General features: G+C 47.0%; 1 protein-coding gene across 3 annotated transcripts in view; it reads left to right on the forward strand.

The window, feature by feature from the left end:
• Window positions 1-20,433, forward strand: part of MAPKBP1 (mitogen-activated protein kinase binding protein 1) — a 533,456-nt gene that overhangs the window by 296,270 nt on the left and 216,753 nt on the right. For all 3 annotated transcript variants that reach the window (XM_069208767.1, XM_069208768.1, XM_069208769.1), the window contains exons 5-6: window positions 5,806-5,863; window positions 17,365-17,535. In XM_069208767.1, coding sequence (XP_069064868.1) covers window positions 5,806-5,863; window positions 17,365-17,535 — 229 coding nt within the window. The remainder of the gene's footprint in view (window positions 1-5,805; window positions 5,864-17,364; window positions 17,536-20,433) is intronic.

A 20,433-nucleotide genomic window follows, 5' to 3' on the forward strand; every position in this document is an offset into this window, starting at 1 on the left:
GGGTGTAACCTGCATTTCCTGATTAGCCATCTCTGCTAGGAGGGAGGGGTGGAGTGGTCACTCATCTGAAAGGACTGTGCCTGCCTCTAACAATGCTGGCTCCAACCCCCTGGTGTGTGTCTGAGGCCTTGCCTGGGCAAGGCAGGATTTCACAAGTAGGTGCGAGTCCCCTTTGAAGAAAGGTGACTTCAAAGACTAAAATGGGTATAAGAAGGGCACCCAAATCTACAGACTTTAGAAACACTTCTGGAACCAAGAGGAACCTCTGCCTGGAGAAGAGCTGATAGCTGAGGAAGAAGTGCTGCCCTGCCTGTGACTGTGCTTTGTGGAGCTTTCCTGCAGTGCTGCTTCTGCCAGAGTAAGAGGGCAAAGACTGGACTTTGTGTGCCTTCCATCTTGAGAAAAAATCTCCAAGGGCTTGATCTAGAGCTTGCCTCCTGTTGTTTGAAGTCTCAGGGACAGCAAAGACTTCTCTCTGCCAGCACCTGGAGTCTCTGGAGAGACTCCTACTCTGCCCTGTGGTGCCCATTCAGTTCCTGGGACCCTGAAAGGAGAAGCTGGCAGCCTAAAGACAAGAAAATCCACGCACAGAGCGCCGTGCGGGGAAAAGATTGACGCAAATCCGATCTGCGGCTGAAAAAATGACGCGCCGCCGGCTCCGCAGCTGAGAAACGACGCTCGCAGGAAACGCGACCGAAAAATCGACGCACGGAGCAGGAGAAACGACGCGCAGCATCGCTGACGGAGGCTGGGAAATCGCAACCTGCGCGGCGGGATTTTCAAATCGTGCGGCTGGATTTTTGACTCCAGTACCGCCGTGCGGAGTTATTTTTGACGCACACCCGCCCGTGCGGGGTTATTTTTGACGCACACCAGGTACATTTTCACTCTAGCAGCGCTAGTGTGTTTTTAAAACGACTTAAAGACTCTTTTTGATTTTTAATTAATAACTTGACTTGTGTATGGTGGATTTTTGTCGTTTTGGTCTTGATTTGTTTAGATAAATGTTTCCTATTTTTCTAAACTGGTGTTGTCATTTTGTAGTGTTTTCATTAAGTTACTGTGTGTGTTGGTACAAATACTTTACACCTAGCGCTCTGAAGTTAAGCCTACTGCTCTGCCAAGCTACCAAGGGGGTAAGCAGGGGTTAGCTGAGGGTGATTCTCTTTTACCCTGACTAGAGTGAGGGTCCTTGCTTGAACAGGAGGTAACCTGACTGTCAACCAAGGACCCCATTTCTAACAACCATTTTATTGCTTTTACTATAACTTCAAATATAGAATACAATACTAAAAAATGTTTTTCACTCCAGGACCAACCCAGATGCATAAAACTTTGAGTCCTGTAGGAGTCACATAAAACATACGGTCACAGTGAACGAAAAACAAAGCATGTCATATTGCTGTATCATTAAGGATAATGTGTAGGCATGTCAAGCTCACCCTGTGTCCCCAACATTGCCATCTTGTGTGAGCAGGATCTCTGTCTTAATCACCATCAATTCCATAGTACACAACTTTACTATTCAAAAAGTGTATGTAGGGAACATCACTTCCTCCCTGGGGCTTCTGATACAAGGTAGATTTCATAGTGCCACAGCAAACAATATTACTTTTTTTTTTTGTGAAATACCATGTGTAATATTTTGAGATGCATGATTCTTAAGCTGGCTTCAAGGGTCACTTCTCTCCTTTATTATGGGCCCAAAATGGTTATGCATTTGTCCCAGTGGCTCTGTAGAGTGTCCGGCACACTACATTTAATTTAATTAAGCTGTACACTTGGAGTTTTCTCCATCAGTTTGTTCCTCTTTTAGGACCTTGGCCACAGAAAGAGCGTTCTAGAAATGTTTGCCTGTCAGTCACGGCTACCCAAAGCTTGACTAAATCTACTTAAGGTGTTTCACAGTCTGGAAATCCAGAAGAGCTCAGCCTGTGCTATCATATTCTTTCTAGAGTTCAGAAAACGAATGTATCCTATCCCTAGCTACATCATCTGCAAATCTGGCCATATCTGCGACATCCTATCTCAACCCAACACATTCAGCCTTGAAATTTCCCCAAGCATATGTCCTGCCCATAACGTTTCATTTATGGCCTTAACGCTCCTCCTCTTTAGTTTTAGGGAAACACTGACCTGTAATTCCTAGGTTACCCCTCACCTGCCTCGGTCTGGCCTGTAGTGCAGTGTGACAGAACCAGGTGGGACGGTCTGATAGGTCGATGTGTGAGCTAGTTCTGTGATTGTGTGTTGGCTGGTTTTGTGGTGTGGTGGGCCAGTTTTGAGCGTCTTTGTTGGCTGGTATCATCTGCTCACAAATTTGAATAATTATAAAACATCTTGAAGTGTTAATCTGCCTGATGCAGAACACTGTAGCCTGTCGATTACTTTTTTTAACCCAGAATAAAGTGAGTCATCTAAAGTGGTTAGGATGATATGGGAGGTGAAAAGGTGGGAGAGAAAAGGAGGGGGCAAGACTGAGGGTACGAGGAATCCACATTGTGGATATTATAATCTCATTTAAGGCAACATCCGTGGCTCACTAGCCTTCCGTAGTAGATGAAAAAATATGTGGCTCTGTTTCTTTGTGATGGGGGAAGGAACATATTGAATTTCACTGCTACTTTCCCTTCAGGTTAGCGCACACCTAGCCGGCAGCAACACACATTCCTGCGGTTCTCCACCTCCGAGACCACCCAGAGAGCAGGTCTTAGGAAGTTCAGAGTTAATCGATTTATAAATGTGGTCGTCTTTTTTTTTTTTTCCTTACCAATTCGGAAATGAGTGAAACTCAAATTTGGTTCTTGGGTAGTGGCATCTCTTAGGGGAGTGGGGGGGGGGGGTGGAGAGGGGGAGTTGAGATTAGCCTTGTGCCCCAGCTCCATTTATCTTAATCAAACTCCACTTGGCACCACCAAATACAGCCGAGTTTGCTGGGAGGCAACACAATTTGTCTAGCAACCTTTCATTGCAAAGCAGCGTCTGTTTCAGGCAGTATGAGCCCGCGTTTGCCTAAAATGTTTAAATCTGACTTAAATATGTGTGTGTTTTTTTTATATCTGTATATAGACAGATACACATGTATACAGTCAGTTTAAACATTTAAAGCAAACTTGTATTGGTGGTTTAATCTGTAAATTATTTTCTCCCTAAAAATCACTTTTACAGTTCTAGAAACATAATTTCTACATTTCTAGAAACCTAACTTCACTGTGCTTGGGCCTATTTTATATCTTCTTCCGACCTTGCACCTCTTCTGTAAAGGAATTGTGAACGTGTCCCATATGCCCACAACCAGTCCATCACTAGTTGAGTCTTCATGAGGGGGGGCATGCCTCTAATTGTTTGCCCCCAGTACCTGGGCTAAGCAGGAATCTTTTCTTAGACACCCATCGACGCCTCCCTCGTACAATGTGGCGCTGCAGGGCAGTGATCTCTGCAGTCTTGGTTTCCCGCTGGAGTGTGTGCAGCGTGGCTTGATATGAGACAATGGCGAGAACCCAGCTTAAAGCCGACATTGCTCCTAAGAGGAGGGAACTTCCTCCGTGAATCTACCTAGGAGCGTCACTAGCTTATCACAACATGTCCCTATTTGTAATTCTCACCGCACCCAGACAGCGACTTCTAGCTCCCTGTCAGTGAGTCAGTGATGTGCACTTGACTAATACTGTTCCAGTAATTGAGCACTTATCCCGGTGGATATGGTATCCTGAATGTAACCCTATGTCCTGTGACCCCTTACAACCTTGATCAAGTACAGGATGCTTTTGCAATAAACAGCTCGTTGGCTCCTGAGTGCTTAACAGCCATTGCTACCAACACTCCACTTAAAACCCTTAAGTAAAGTTTCTTTAAATTCATCATGGTCCCGGCTCAACTGCTAGCACGAAGTCCATCGAGGGGCATCTTTGCTATTTCTACAGCCTGTGCGAAGAGGTCGTAGAGGGGTCCGTTACCCTGGCCTCGCTGTAGTGTGCTCTGTAAGAGCCTCCCACAGGACATTCCGGTCCAAGGTGTGTGCTCCGCCAGAATGCAGGTGGAAAATTCTGCTCACTATTCGTGCACTTACTCGTTGATCAAATACCACACTGCCTTATAATCCTAGCGCCCTCGGGCAGGTGGATCCAGGAGGCATGTCAAGGGAGCGGATTCCGTGCCAAGGAGATTTAGTGCAACGAGGACAAGACTTGTTTCTGCTTGTAAGCTAAGATAGTGATAGGTTGCCTCGTACCAGCTGAGGGTTTACCTACGTGTATTGGCTCTTGATCGAGCCTAGATTTTATTCACTTTGAGATGTGAACCTGCATCCGTCCGGTTCATTCAGCATATGCTCTTACACATGGGTTCACAGAGTAAGTCTTATTCCAGAGGAGGTGGACTCGAATGCCTGATCCTTAGAAGCATCAGTCCTTATTCTCGCTTTAATGTTTGGAATCGGCATTTGCCTGCCGCTCCAAACTTTATTGTGCAACAGTTTATAAACCCTTGGGCACTAAAAGCCAGGTAAACAGTTACCATCAGATGCTAATTATTCAACACGCCTAGATTGTATTCTGATAGATCAGGAACTGAACATGTAATTGCAATTTAACATGACTCTGCGCCCATAAGTACCTATCCTACCCTGCGGCAAGCAACACTTCATAGACTGGGGAATGTGATAGTGCCTACTTAGCCTGCCACCAGCTTCTAGGCACCTGCCACCAACCATTTCCCCACATCTCTCAGCTGAGACGTAATGAAAGCAGCCTGAATGTTTCTTCACAAACCCAGCAGACACCCCCGCCTGGCGGACTGCTACTGACGCGCATCCCACCGCCTGCAGAGCTGCAGGTCGCGCCTTGTGCATCACTCCTGCGACCTGTCGTGACACGTCAGAGCCGCCTCTTCAGGTCTCGAGTTCTGCAAGAAACTGAAGACCCGCCCTCTCGCCAAGCTAGTCCAGGACTGGCGGTCAGCGCCGCTAAACCTTCCCGGTGTTAAAGCACTATACAAACGCACATAAACTGTTTTTAAGTGTTCTGTTTCCATTTGATTGCCACTGTGAATTCAGCTTGGTGTGTGTATGTGTTTTCTAGTATGTTGCCCTGTGAGCCTGAGAGATTGAGCTGTGATTTGAATTTCTGATGCCTGCCTGGACACTATAGTAGACACAGTGCAGCGATGACTCTCGAAAACCAGGGGTTCCCACAGGAAACCTCTGTTCTGTCTCTCCAGTCTTGAACAAAACCCACGGAAATGAGCAGAATAGATCGGTTTGGTGGCCCTTATCGGACGTCCGGTTCAGTGATGTTTTGTTAATCTAATGCGTGGGGTGGGCGAGAGATGAGACTAGGTTCTCGCATTCTGAGCTGACATTCTAAGCCTCTTGTCTGGGTTGATGCTTTCCTCCCGTGTCCCTGGGTTGGTGGCCTAGTATCTTGGTGATTGCTGTTCCAGGTCACGCGCTGCTCTATCTCCACGTAAGCACGTTCTTGTTTATGCCACGAGCACATCTCCCTCACCTGCTGTAAATCACACAGCGGAAGTCTGAAATGTACCTCGACAGGGCAGCCCCATTTCAATGTCCAAACTGGGTGGGGTTCCTAAAACCGTGACCGTAGGAAGGGAGACCTTCCATCTTCCTTGAGACGGGTGCCACGCCCCGGAAGTCCCTGCTCTGGAAGCTTCATGTTTGCCTTTTCTCCCCACCCGAACAACGTGCACATACATCCTATCGGTCTCCATCTGCCTTGTATTTGATACTTAGGGTGGCACCGGCGTACAGTGATAATCTAACATCTCCTGTTTATTTTCTCGTTCCAGGAAAACCATCACAGCTCTCGCCTTCTCCCCAGATGGGAAGTACCTGGTCACTGGTGAGGTGAGTAAGGTTTGGGGCCCCCTTGCTTCACTGCTAGGTTTGATCTTGTGGTCCAAGGCACCTTGTATCTCACGTAGAAGCATCGCACTCCGTCAGCATGGCCCACCTCTGTTATTCCAGTCACTGTTCCAGCTGATAACCATCACTCATGTGAAGGGCAGGCGTGACCTCGCGCATTGATCCGATTCCCTGTGTACCAGTCCTTGCCCTAGGGCGATCGACCCTTGTAGTGCCAGCACAAGGGACGCTTTAGCCAAGTGCACAGGTGCTGGAGGCTGCCGATTTTAACCAGAATAAAGACTGACGTAGGCAGCCAGCTGTGATTGTCTTTTTGTAAACTTCTGACCCGTGAATATTGAGTGTACTAGTTCAGTGCCACTCATTAACCTTAGAATGATGAAAGCATCTGTTGGCCCGGCCAGTGATAAGACCGCTTGGAAGGAAGCTGACTCTGAACTGCAGGCGAGTTCCACTTCCATGATGACTTCACGTTTCATAATGCGGAGCCGGCGTGGGAAGGCTCTGTTGGTCCCGAACAGGAAAGCTGCATCGTCCGAAAGGCCCTCAGCCCAGGTCACCCTTGAGTGAAGGTCTGCTCTCTGCGCCCCGCAGGGGTGGCAGCAGCGCGACTCGAAGCGCCTGCAGCAGCAAGGCTTCAGCACTCAGTAGCTAGACGAGGAGCAGTGGTCTCCAAACTTCTTAATGCCGCGCCCCCCAGTTGAAAAATAAAAATCTATGGGCCCCCCCTCAGAATTTTTCACAAATATTTTATAAGGATGGCAATGTTTAAATATGTCAAGACCTATTTAAACATTGCAGTTAGGTGCTGTTATCTTTTTAAAAATGCAATAACATGCTTTTGTTTAAAACAAAGGCCTGTTATCGGTAGAATGCTTCTTTTGGCCAGAGTTTGGCACCCCCCCCCCCCCCCCCCCCCCGGGAGCACTTGAGGCCCCACAGTTTGAAGACCTCTGAGCTAGACTGTGGAAATAATGTGCAGCTGAGAAGGCAGGGAGGGGGGCAGCGTCTTCCCGGTTTGGTCCTGTCTAGCGCCTCGTGTGCAGGCCGTTCCACGAATGAGCATTCATGAAGGCTGAGCGGAGGGGAGGTTGCTGTCGTCTTTACCCGGGGGAGATCCGAAGCAGGCTGCGGTGAATTAGAGTGACGTAGACACCCGTTACTCGGGGATAACTGATCTCTACACCTCGGATTTTGCTCTTCGCTTAGCTGACTGAGTCCCTTTGAAAGACTCCGCTGCTGCGCTGTTTACGATGGTGTCAATCCTTCGGCGGGTTTCAGAGGGTTTACCCTGCATCACTTCTGCTGACTCGGTATATTGATTGGTGTTGTCTGCACCCTGAGGGTGCATGGGTTACATCCTCAGTGCCCTCGGCCGTCTAGGTATTCATACTCCTTCTACTGAGCCCAAGAGCGCCTCCTTCAGAAAGAGGCTGACCTCCAGTTTGTGGCCTGCAACTGACTGCCTGTCACTGCCCCGGGCTGATGGAGAGTGACTGCAGCGTGTTCACGGGCAGATCAATAACCTGTACGCTTCCTGTCCCGCAGGCTCCTGGGAGCGCGCACGGGTCACTCCGTCGCGTGTGAAGGCCCCGAGGGAGCGGCCACTTGGAGGTCGTCTGTCACCGCGTCGTTGTCTGACCGCAGCCGGACTGGCTGATAACATCCGACGTTAGCGCCCCAGGCCCCGTCTTTAATGCACAAGTTTAGCGAGGCAGGGTTGGGGTAGGGCTGAACGGCAATCCGTCCGATTTGTAGTTCTGGTTGTGCGAGTGCTCTTTTTTTAAATGTAGTCTGACTATTTGCTGAGGTAACTCCTTGAGGTGGTGAAGGGGGGCGTGGGGGGGGGGGGGGGGGAGGGGACTCTGACTGTCACTAGACCCAGGAACCTGCACCTGGGTTAGAGATGTTTAAAGTGCGCATGTACGGCCGGCCAAGGGGACATGCGCACTTTAAACAAGTGCTCGGCTCCCTTTTGCCACTCAGCAGCAATTGCCACGCCCCGATTTGACACACTGTTCAGGACTGGTCCGCCACAACAGGACCAGTGACAGAGTATTGTCAACTTGAGTCCCAGAGACGCTTTACCCATGGAACCTGTTCTCGAGTAGGGGGTGGGTACCTGTATTACCAGTTAACTTAAGTAAGTGACCGGTCTTCTTGTATCTTTATCGATGATACACACTTTAACCCCTTCACTGCCAGGCCTTTTCCCCCCTCCTTTGCCGGGCCTTTTTTTGCCTATTTGGGGCAGTTCGCGCTTAGGCCCTCATAACTTTTTGTCCACATAAGCTAACCAAGCCAAATTTGCGTCCTTTTCTTCCAACATCCTAGGGATTCTAGAGGTACCCAGACTTTGTGGGTTCCCTTGAAGGAGGCCAAGAAATTGGCCAAAATACAGTGAAAATTTCGTTTTTTTTAAAAAAATTGGAAAAAGTGGCTGCAGAAGAAGGCTTGTGGTTTTCCCCCTGAAAATGGCATCAACAAAGGGTTTGCGGTGCTAAACTCAGCAGCTTCCCAGCTTTCAGGAACAGGCAGACTTGAATCAGAAAACCCAATTTTTCAACACAATTTTGGCATTTTACTGGGGCATACCCCATTTGTGCAATTTTTTGTGCTTTCAGCCTCCTTCCAGTCAGTGACAGGAATGGTCATGAAACCAATGCTGGATCCCAGAAACCTAAACATTTCTGAAAAGTAGACAAAATTCTGAATTCAGCAAGGGGTCATTTGTGTAGATCCTACAAGGGTTTCCTACAGAAAATAACAGCTGAAAAAGAAAAATATTGAAATTGAGGTGAAAAAACCATCAATTTTTCTCTACGTTTTACTCTAACTTTTCCCTGCAATGTCAGATTATCGAAAGCAATATACCGTTACGTCTGCTGGACTCCTCTGGTTGCGGGGATATATAGGGTTTGTAGGTTCATCAAGAACCCGAGGAACCCAGAGCCAATAAATGAGCTGCACCCTGCAGTGCGTTTTCATTCTATAATGGGTATACAGCAATTCATTTGCTGAAATATAAGGAGTAAAAAATTGCTATCAAGAAAACCTTTGCATTTCCAAAAAGGGCACAAGATAAGGTGTTGAGGAGCAGTGGTTATTTGCACATCTCTGAATTCCGGGGTGACCATAGTAGCACGTGAATTACAGGGAATTTCTCAAATAGATGTCTTTTTTACACACACTCCTATATTTGGAAGGAAAAAATGTAGAGAAAGACAAGGGGCAATAGTACTTGTTTTGCTAATCTATGTTCCCCCAAGTCTCCCGATAAAAATGGTACCTCACTTGTGTGGGTAGGCCTAGCACCCGCGACAGGATATGCCCCAAAACACAACGTGGACACATCACAGAAAACAGAGCTGTTTTTAGCAAAGTGACTACCTGTAGATTTTGGCCTCTAGCTCAGCCGCCACCTAGGGAAACCTACCAAACCTGTGCATTTCTGAAAACTAGAGACCTAGGGGAATCCAAGGAGGGGTGACTTGCGGGGCTCGGACCAGGTTCTGTTACCCAGAATCCTTTGCAAATCTCAAAATTTGGCTAAAAAAAACACATGTTCCTCACATTTCTGTGGCAGAAAGTTCTGGAATCTGAGAGGAGCCACAAATTTCCTTCCACCCAGCGTTCCCCCACGTCTCCCGATAAAAATGATACCTCACTTGTGTGGGTAGGCCTAGCGCCCGCGACAGGATATGCCCCAAAACGCAACGTGGACATATCACAGAAAACAGAGCTGTTTTTTGGCAAAGTGACTACCTGTAGATTTTGGCCTCTAGCTCAGCCGGCACCTAGGGAAACCTACCAAACCTGTGCATTTCTGAAAACTAGAGACCTAGGGGAATCCAAAGAGGGGTGACTTGCGGGGCTCGGACCAGGTTCTGTTACCCAGAATCCTTTGCAAATCTCAAAATTTGGCTAAAAAAACACATGTTCCTCACATTTCTGTGGCAGAAAGTTCTGGAATCTGAGAGGAGCCACAAATTTCCTTCCACCCAGCGTTCCCCCACGTCTCCCGATAAAAATGATACCTCACTTGTGTGGGTAGGCCTAGCGCCCGCGACAGGATATGCCCCAAAACACAACGTGGACATATCACAGAAAACAGAGCTGTTTTTAGCAAAGTGACTACCTGTAGATTTTGGCCTCTAGCTCAGCCGGCACCTAGGGAAACCTACCAAACCTGTGCATTTCTGAAAACTAGAGACCTAGGGGAATCCAAGGAGGGGTGACTTGTGTGGCTCGGACCAGGTTCTGTTACCCAGAATCCTTTGCAAACCTCAAAATTTGGCTAAAAAAACACATGTTCCTCACATTTCTGTGGCAGAAAGTTCTGGAATCTGAGAGGAGCCACAAATTTCCTTCCACCCAGCGTTCCCCCACGTCTCCCGATCAAAATGATACCTCACTTGTGTGGGTAGGCCTAGCGCCCGCGACAGGATATGCCCCAAAACACAACGTGGACATATCACAGAAAACAGAGCTGTTTTTAGCAAAGTGACTACCTGTAGATTTTGGCCTCTAGCTCAGCCGCCACCTAGGGAAACCTACCAAACCTGTGCATTTCTGAAAACTAGAGACCTAGGGGAATCCAAGGAGGGGTGACTTGCGGGGCTCGGACCAGGTTCTGTTACCCAGAATCCTTTGCAAACCTCAAAATTTGGCTAAAAAAACACATGTCCCTCACATTTCTGTGGCAGAAAGTTCTGGAATCTGAGAGGAGCTACAAATTTCCTTCCACCCAGCGTTCCCCCAAGTCTCCCGATAAAAATGATACCTCACTTGCATGGGTAGGCCTAGCGCCGGCGACAGGAAACACCCCAAAGCGCAACGTGGACACATCCTAAATTTTGGAAAAAAACAGGTGTTTTTTGTGAAGTGCCTACCTGTTTGGCCTCTAGCTCAGCCGGCACCTAGGGAAACCTACCAAACCTGTGCATTTCTGAAAACTAGAGACCTAGGGGAATCCAAGGAGGGGTGACTTGCGGGGCTCGGACCAGGTTCTGTTACCCAGAATCCTTTGCAAACCTCACAATTTGGCTAAAAATACACATGTTACTCACATTTCTGTGGCAGAAAGTTCTGGAATCTGAGAGGAGCCACAAATTTCCTTCTACCCAGCGTTCCCCCAAGTCTCCCGATAAAAATGATACCTCACTTGTGTGGGTAGGACTAGCGCCCACGAAAGGAAAGGGCCCAAAACACAACGTGGACACATCACATTTTTTTTATAAAAAGCAGTGCCTACCTGTGGATTTTGGCCTGTAGCTCAGCAGACACCTGAGGAAACCTAGCAAACCAGTGCATTTTTGAAAACTAGAAACCCAGGGGAATCCAAGATGGGGTGACTTGCGGGGCTCTGACCAGGTTGTTACCCAGAATCCTTTGCAAACATCAAAATTTGGCCCAAAAAACACTTTTTCCTCTCATTTTGGTGACAGAAAGTTCTGGAATCTGAGAGGAGCCACAAATTTCCTTCCACCCAGCGTTCCCCTAAGTCTCTCGATAAAAATGGTACATCACTTCTGTGGGTAGGCCTAGCGCCCACAAAAGGAAATGGCCCAAAACACAACGTGGACACAACATATTTTTTCACAGAAAACAGAGGTGTTTTTTGCAAGGTGCCTACCTGTGGTGTTTGGCCTGTAGCTCAGCCGGCCCCAGGGGGGGGGGGGGGCAGAAATGCCCTAAAATAAATTTGCCCCCCCAACACCCACCCCCCCCCCCCCCGGGAGCGACCCTTGCCTACGGGGTCGCTCCCCCTGCGTGACATTGGCGCCAAAAAACAAATCCCCGGTGCCTAGTGGTTTCTGCCCCCTTGGGGGCAGATTGACCTAAAATTGGCCAATCTGCCCCCAGGGGGGCAGAAATGGTCTAAATACAATTTGCCCCCCCATGGGAGCGACCCTTGCCTGATGGGTCGCTCCCCATCTCTAAAAAAAGAAACAACAAAAAAAAAAAACACAAAAAAAAATTGCCCTGGTGCCTAGAGTGTTCTGCCCCCCCCCCCGGGGGCAGTTCGGCCTAATAATAGGCAGAAATGGCCTAAAATAAATTTGCCCCCCCAACCCCCACCCCCCCCCCCCCGGGAGCGACCCTTGCCTATGGGGTCGCTCCCCCTGCGTGACATTGGCGCCAAAAAACAAATCCCCGGTGCCTAGTGGTTTCTGCCCCCTTGGGGGCAGATTGACCTAAAATTGGCCAATCTGCCCCCAGGGGGGCAGAAATGGTCTAAATACAATTTGCCCCCCCAGGGGAGCGACCCTTGCCTGATGGGTCGCTCCCCATCTCAAAAAAAAAAAGAAACAACAAAAAATAAAAAACACAAAAAAAAAATTGCCCTGGTGCCTAGAGTGTTCTGCCCCCCCCCCCCCCCCGGGGGCAGTTCGGCCTAATAATAGGCCGATCTGTCCCCCGGGGGGGCAGAAATGGCCTAAAATAAATTTGCCCCCCCCCCCCGGGAGCGACCCTTGCCTACGGGGTCGCTCCCCCTGCGTGACATTGGCGCCAAAAAACAAATCCCCGGTGCCTAGTGGTTTCTGCCCCCTTGGGGGCAGATTGACCTAAAATTGGCCAATCTGCCCCCAGGGGGGCAGAAATGGTCTAAATACAATTTGCCCCCCCAGGGGAGCGACCCTTGCCTGATGGGTCGCTCCCCATCTCTAAAAGAAAAAAAAAAAACACAAAAAAAAAATTTGCCCTGGCGCCTAGAGGTTTCTTCCCCCCCCTGGGGGCAGATCGGCCTAATAGGCCGATCTGCCCCCAGGGGGGGCAGAAAAGGCCTTCCCAAAAAATTGCCCCCCTGGGAGCGACCCTTGCCAAAGGGGTCGCTTTGTTGCGTGACATTCGCGCGCAAAAACAAACTCCCTGGTGTCTAATGGTTTCTGCCCCCCTTGGGGGCAGATTGGCCTTATCAAAATAGGCCAATCTGCCCCCAAGGGGGGCAGAAATGGCCTAAATATATATTGCCCCGTAGGGGAGCGACCCTTGCCTAAGGGATCGCTCCCCACCTAAAAAAAAAAGAATTCATCACAAAAAAAAAAATGGTCCCTGGTGCCTAGAGGTTTCTGCCCCCCCTGGGGGCAGATCGGCCTAATAATAGGCCAATCTGCCCCCAGGGGGGGCAGAAAAGGCCTTCCTAAAAAAAATGCCCCCCTGGGAGCGACCCTTGCCCAAGGGGTCGCTCCCTTTTGCCAATTTCAAGAAGAAAAAAAAAATCCCTGGTGTCTAGTGGGGTTTCAAAAGCCGGATTGCAAGCAATCCGGCTTTTGAAACCTGTGAGAGACTTCAAAGGGAAGGAAATACATTTCCTTCCCTTTGAAGCCTCTCGGGGCCTCCCCCATGGGATTGAAAAAGAAATGCAAAAGCATTTCTTTTTCAATCGCGCTGGAAGCTCTGCTTCCAGCGCGATGGGGGAGACCCTGTGACTAATCAGCGCGCGCTCGCGCGCTGACGTCACAGGGGGGGTTGGGGGGGTCGGGGGTGGGAGGGGAAGGGCTTCCCCTTCCATCCCTGACTTGGGGGGGTGGGGGGGAACCCCACAGAGGGAGCGAGAGCGCTCCCTCTGGGCTCTGTGCACAGGACGTAATGGTTACGTCCTGGGCTCAGCAGCACTGTGCCTCAGGACGTAACCATTACGTCCTGGGCACAGAAGGGGTTAAAGAGGTCTGTTATCTAGTTACGTAGGTCCTGATGAAGCGTCAATGGATCCGGATGGACCAATAGACGCGAAACATGTCGACCATATCATAGAGGTTCTTTTTAATGTTTAGAACACTCTACCATATTCACTTTTTGAAAGGTTTTTTGAGCATAATCCTCTACTTTACTTTCAAAACTATGTTCTTAACCTTGGTCTTCATCCTTGTATATTAGACTGATTAAATGATGGAGTTTAACGGATGAATACCCAATTTTAAACCTCTTTCTTCATTTTTGATGGTGACTTACAGCACCCTTGTCTTGCATAGTTGAACTTGTTAGTCACAGTCTCAAAAAGTTGGCTGAGCGCCCCCACTTCGGGGTGCCCACTAGGCATTGCGGCGCCAGCCTAGCGAGGAGCTATTCCCGATGATGATGCTAGTCATCCAGAAGGATGCTTGAGTGTTCTCGCTCCTGAAATTGCAGGTCTTCCCTGTTTTCATTTTATATTTTTTTGGAACAGTGTACCTTTATTTAGCTACTATTGTTGGGAGATCGTACACTGGACCATCAACACTCCCGGTCCCTTCTCTTGTGTTGAAATAAATGTATGTCATGAGGCTGACTCCAGGCTAGGGCCAATGTGGCTGTGTTTGATAGGTGGAGTCCTGCCAGCCATCTGGCCACCCATTGCAGCTGCAAGGTCAAATAGTGCTCAAAGTTGAGGACGGCCAGTACCCCTTCAGCGGACAGTGAGTGAAGTTTACAGAGCGCCACCTTGCAGTGTGTATTGTGCCAGAGGAGATCCTTAGTGAGTTTGAGTGTTTGAAAGAAATATTTAGGGACACAAAGGGGCAGGTTGGCAAAGAAATACAATAAGTGGGGCGGCATAATCATCTTGACAAGGGCTATCCTCCCAACATCTGAGAGCGGTTCAAGGGGCCTCTTTGTGCAGATCACTCATGAAAATGTTCTTAATTGATTACATGACCAGCCTTTCTGCATCCCAGGCCACCAAGGAGCTATGTTAATTATTTTGCTTCTTGATCATGTAACCGTCTTTACATTTAGGGACCACAATCGTGGTTGCAATCTGTGTCTGATGGATAGTATTCATCATTTGTAAGGAGATGCCCTCCACCCACTCATGGGAAGCTCTGATGATGCACACTAAGACTATGTATCTGCAGAGCGCACTTTACCTGTGAGTGGGTCTGTGATAGCATCCACTCACCGTTGGGTCTCTGCAGAGCTCTTACGCATCTTATGTGGACCATTAGACCAAGCCTCAGTAGAGCAGTCATGAGGTTTTTCTCCTTCAACTGGGAGATGTTCTTACGTAACAAATTAAACTTTAAAGTGGGGCAGGATGTTTTCGTTATTTATGCACAGTCTAACTCCATAGAGTTATGTTTGGTTTCTCTCAGTCATTGATAAGGTTCCAGGGCGGCCTTGATAGTATACACATCTGAAGAAATATCAATGTTTTATTTCACACACCGTGTTTAAATTTATTTAACAAGAATCTGCTTAACGAATAGTCATGTTCTTCCAGTCCTCAATCTTTCCTTCATTTTAAATCGAATTTGTTACTAGTTTAGCCAAGTATTCTTTATAGACATGTTGAGTGGTGTTTATTTCCCCTGAAATGTTGCGTATTAGATTGTCCCTTTAATGTGGCAGCAGATGTGTTTCGGTCTTATTGGACACCCTAAAACTACTCACTGCCTGACTCTCCATTCTCAAAAACTCCTTAATAAAAGCTTTTTATCTGGAGAGCAAAAGCAGTATCTCAGCAGTCACACTCAGCAAATCTTACTCTGCACATCATAAGTGACAGATCAACTGATTGATTCTTGGGGGTAATAGTCCACAATTATGATTTTCCTTGGGTTGATCAGTTTGCAAGGCAGTATAGCTATAAGTGTCCATAGGTTGCTTCTCATCTGAGAGCAGCAGAAAATTCCTTGGAATTCACCTGTTGGCTAGACAGGTTTTTCTATGCCTTTCAAGCAATACTGCCAAACTAGATTATACTCAAAAAGGTCCATATTTGGTGATCCTTATACCCTGCCTTCTCTGTGTAATCACTCGAGTCTGTACAAGTGAGAGTAATCTTCCTAGTGACATTATTTCTAGTTCAGAACCACGCCGGTCCATTATCACAGCCACAGCTGTTCCAGCGTGTCTGTTAGGTAAAAGGAATTTACATAAGTACTGCAAAAGGTATAATGGTAATGCTTCCCAGGGGGCTATTGGGCCTCGACCAGATCTCTTCATCAAGGTTAATGTTTGTTTCGCTGTGTGGTATGTGCTTAGATAGCATTGTAGCCTATAGAAGACCTTACTAGATCTGTTTCTAGGTCCGCACATGCCATTGTCTCTTCTGTATAGCCTGTGGAGTCTGTCGTGGTTCTATTGCCTCTGAAAATGTTAGTTTGTGGAAGCACTGGGAAGTCAATTGATATGCCTTGATTGGTAAATGATGCCCCTCTGTTTGAGTGAGCAATCTGTGGGTTGTTTGAAAGGGTACAAGATTGGCCAACATCTTAACTGCAACTGTGAATTTTGCCCTGTTAATATTGAAGTAAAAAGTAACATCAAATTGTACTTTTACAAATTGGTTTTGTCTGTGGTTGTCTTTTCAGTTCTGACTATGCACATTTGACCCACAGGTGTTTTTTGATGCAATTAGGTGGCATTGAAGAGTTTAATATTTCGATCTTTCAGTGTTTGTGGCATGGTGTTGTGAAAGCAGAGCAATACACATTCATATGTGGCCTGTGGTGGTGGTGGTGGTGGTGGTGTGCCCCTGTCAGGGTAGGTCACGACCATCCCCTAGTACTGTCATGTTTCCCTATGGACGTGTGTGTAGACCTTCTCGCACTGCGCCCTCCACATGCACGAGTACCCTCTGTGAATTATCTAAAGTGGCGATTCACTGCCAAGTGTGACACTGCCTTGAACTGGCGTTTCATAATCTTTAAATTATTCTTAAAATGCATACCGTTTTCTCCTCGAAACCTGGATTTTTTGCTAGGTGGTTGGCAACCCGCTGGTCTTCGGTGCATCGCATTAGACCAAACTATTTTTTTCATGTTTCTTAGTTTCTTTTGATCCTTAAGATGGTGTCCTGTGGAAGCCCAATTTAGTAAAGGTGCCTGGCATCCAGTCTTCGAGGGGGCTTAAATATGCCCAGCCTTTGCTAATGCAGCTACTGTCTTATTCGTCCCCTTTGCCGTGGATAAAATAGTGGCTGTGGATTTTATTCACGCTCGGTGGGCCACCAGTTACTCCAACAACACTCACAGTTGTACATTAATTGCTCGTAAAATTCCTATTTAGTCGAGGTAGGTGAAATCTATATCATTAGATTTTCCTTCTTGTACATTTTAAAAATTGCACAATTGGTAAATTGTGTGCAGTTGATGCGGAGTACATGTACATTCACACAGCTTTGTAAACCAAGCTCGTTTGAGGATTTTGACACTTTTTGCCCACATTTGCTGAATAGGTGATTGGGTAGATATTTTGCACACATACTCCTATGTTACTTTTACACTGCACATTTTTATGGTGTAAATTGCACACACACTCGAGTTTTGTGAAATGTTTTCCATAAATCCGATCTACTTGAGCTCACCGTAAAGGGCGGTTGTCCATTGAGTTGAGTTTGTTAGAATCCAGTAGGAATTTGTGTTGAGTCTGTAAGGACCTTGTGTCCTGAGTGTTGAAGAATGAACCTGTTCTATGCACGCTTCTGTTCAGGTACTCCGCTCTACCAGAACAGTGGTACATCCTTATTTTCTTAACCCTTTGTTCTACATCTCTCATAGAGCGGGCACATGCCAGCAGTACGAGTATGGGATGTGGCAGAGCGGACCCAAGTGGCAGAACTCCAGGAGCACAAGTATGGAGTGGCCTGTGTGGCATTTTCCCCGAGCTCCAAATACATCGTGTCCGTGGGCTACCAACACGATATGATTGTCAACGTGTGGTCGTGGAAGGTATGTACGTTCAGACCACAGAAGGGGCGCATGGCTGGTACGATTCGAATCTGGGCGAGGATTGGGGAGAAATGGGGGGAGAGCACATGGAGAAGAGAATAGTTCTGGTTTTGTCTGGGGGGGAAAAAGTAGATTAAACTTGGTCGTTCAGGATCGTTGCTTCTTTCTTTTCACATTAAGGAATTTCTCAGATTGGTTTTCATAAATTAGTGTTAGTGTCTGCGTAGCTGTGAACAATCTGGGAAAATCTCTAGAGATGCTTTGTATTAATCTTTTATGAATTTATTTTTTCGTTTTTTGTTTCCGTCATATGAGTCTATCAGTACTTTCTGAATTTACCTTAAACGATAGAATGTATTATTTAAAAAATACTTTACATCTGTTAGTGCTGTTTTTGTTTTGCGAGTAGGAACACCCCTAAGTATCACTTAATACAAGCTTGGTGTTACACAGGTGTATGGATGTTGTCAACCCACCCCCATCCCCTTGTGCTTTGGGCACCTCGGTTTCCTGTCCATGGTTAGTCACTGATCACAGTGGGACAATTGCAGGGATGGATAATCAGCCCAACCACATGGAATCTTCATGTTTAGAGGAAGCAGAAATGGGAGTCACCCTTTCCGGAAATGGAGTCAAATCAGTTATATGCAGATAAGCGTCAGCCGCCCCTGAGCGTGGCTGTGGCGCAGCAGTTAGATTTGTCAGATTGTAAATAGTAACCCTCGCTGCTAATTGTGTGCTGTATATTCCTGTGGGCAACTCTTGTGGTGGTGTCTAAACTATCGCTGCTACTGCTATTAGCAGGCCTAAACTAGGCGATCACCGTGCCCAAGCAACTGAGTAAAATAGACCCACGACAGTGGTGTTGCTAGCAGGTACTATTTCTTTCTTCAAAAGGAAGGCCACAGTTGGGCCACTTTCTCCCTACTAGCTCAGCACCTGCAGGAAAGACCTGTTCTGAAGTAGTGGTTTTGATTGGCTTTTTCCAATATTTCAGTTTTGAATGCGTTTATCGCCTCTATGCGGTCTATGCGTTGTTCTCCTTCTAGTCTTGCTAGCTCACATTCTTTAGTAAAGGTGCTGCATCTGATTGTTTTATAAATAACGTGATCTGGTAGCTGTACCTCTACAACTTCCAGGGCTTCCCACTCTACTCCCCTGTTGCTAGCAGTGTTGCGGTTCTTGATAAAATGATTTTCAATTACTGTCTTCATTAAACGATGTGAAATTACGCAGCACAGTACCAATAGTGGTAATTTCCATGTCAGGGTCCTGGGTCTGTGCATGCCTGTGCTGTATTAAACTCACTAGTGAGTGATCAGCTGGGACTCTAGCCTCATTGTATTTTATTGGGCTCATGCAACGATGCCTATCGCTTAACGGTTAATCTGTTGTAGAGGATGTCGCGGGTCTGTGCATAGTGTGGATATTATCTTGCTAGGGGATTATGTTCCCTCCATATTTCCACTAAATCCAATTCCTCCATAAGTTATTGCAGTGCTCTTGACATTCACTGCCTATGTAATGCACTGCGGTGGTCTGATTACCGTTTAACACAGTTAAAATCTCCCATACAGATTACGGCTGATCCCAAGTAGATGCCACCCTGTCACGGAGGATCCCGTAATCTGTATTAAGCGCATAGATGCCCACTATTTCCCTGCCAATCCAAATTCAGTTTGTAACTAACAATTAATTTTCTAACTATAGGAGTCTCTATGGAAGGTATACTAGTGGCAGTGGCTAATTTGAGCTAGTGGATGCCAGTGGTGCCCACCGGCACTCCCTTCTCCTTATCGAACGTTGCCCGAGAGTAAGAGTGAAAATGTTCAAAGGGGAAAGATGGCGAACAAAGGTGGAAAAGGTGTCTTAAAGGGAGAAAACATGAACATGAGTGAGATAAAGGGGCTGTGTTTCTGGTAGGCAATTGGCGACATGAGGTGGATTCCAAACTATGGAGTGCTGGTGTTGGCTACGGGCTTCTGAGCAGAGCTTTCACTACCAGCTCTTATTCTTCTACAAATTAAACATTGGCTAGGGCCTTCCACAATCCCACTACTTTTGCTTGTGTGCTTTTGCAAGCATAATATACTTGACCTCTTCATTCGAGTTCTACTTTATTGGCCTTATTGACAAGCAGGTGTATCTCCTGTAGGCAGGTGATCTGTATGATCTGCCTGCGTATGTATGTTTCCACCCTTGCTCTTTCTGCATTTAGCCCCATGGAATCCTGTGTTATCACTGTAATCATATCAGTCTGTTTATCCGTTTGTGTGCACGTTCCTATCCAACTTTCGCATGTCACTATGGTAGTATCCTGGTATTTCACATTTTCTATCTGTACATGGCAGACACATTCTGATACTTTTCTGTGTGCCCACATTCCCACCCATAATCACAATCATTACGCTTTTCCTGTCCTGCATAGAAGCCATTATGGTAAGGTTACAGAAACGTTAACAGAATATAAGGTTTCAGAAATTTTAACAATATAAAATATAAGAAATACTTTTAAAAATAAATAAAAATAATTAAAACTTGAGTTTTCGCTAACCCACCCTTTTTCCATGATGTGATATATATCACTTCTCCTTGGGCTGGGTTCAAAGTCAGCAATTCTTTCTTTACGTGACCTTATTGATGGCTCTGAGTATCCATCTGAGTTCATCTTCTATTTATGGGTGCTTTTTAGCATATGCTTCAAGGATGTGGAATTCCTATTGCCTGACGCCCGGGATATATTGTTTGGAGTCAAGGGCAATACGTTTTCATGTTTGTTTTTGTCCTTGGGACAAGTAGGCCCAACCCCCTGCAGCACAAACCCTTTGGCTGCTGGTTTAAGAGATGGGAAGTGTCTGCAACTGAGGTAGTGTCCAAAAGTTAATGCTGTTCAAACTT

Source organism: Pleurodeles waltl, chromosome 9, assembly GCF_031143425.1.
Source record: "Pleurodeles waltl isolate 20211129_DDA chromosome 9, aPleWal1.hap1.20221129, whole genome shotgun sequence".
In the NCBI taxonomy this organism is placed as follows: Eukaryota; Metazoa; Chordata; class Amphibia; order Caudata; family Salamandridae; genus Pleurodeles; species Pleurodeles waltl.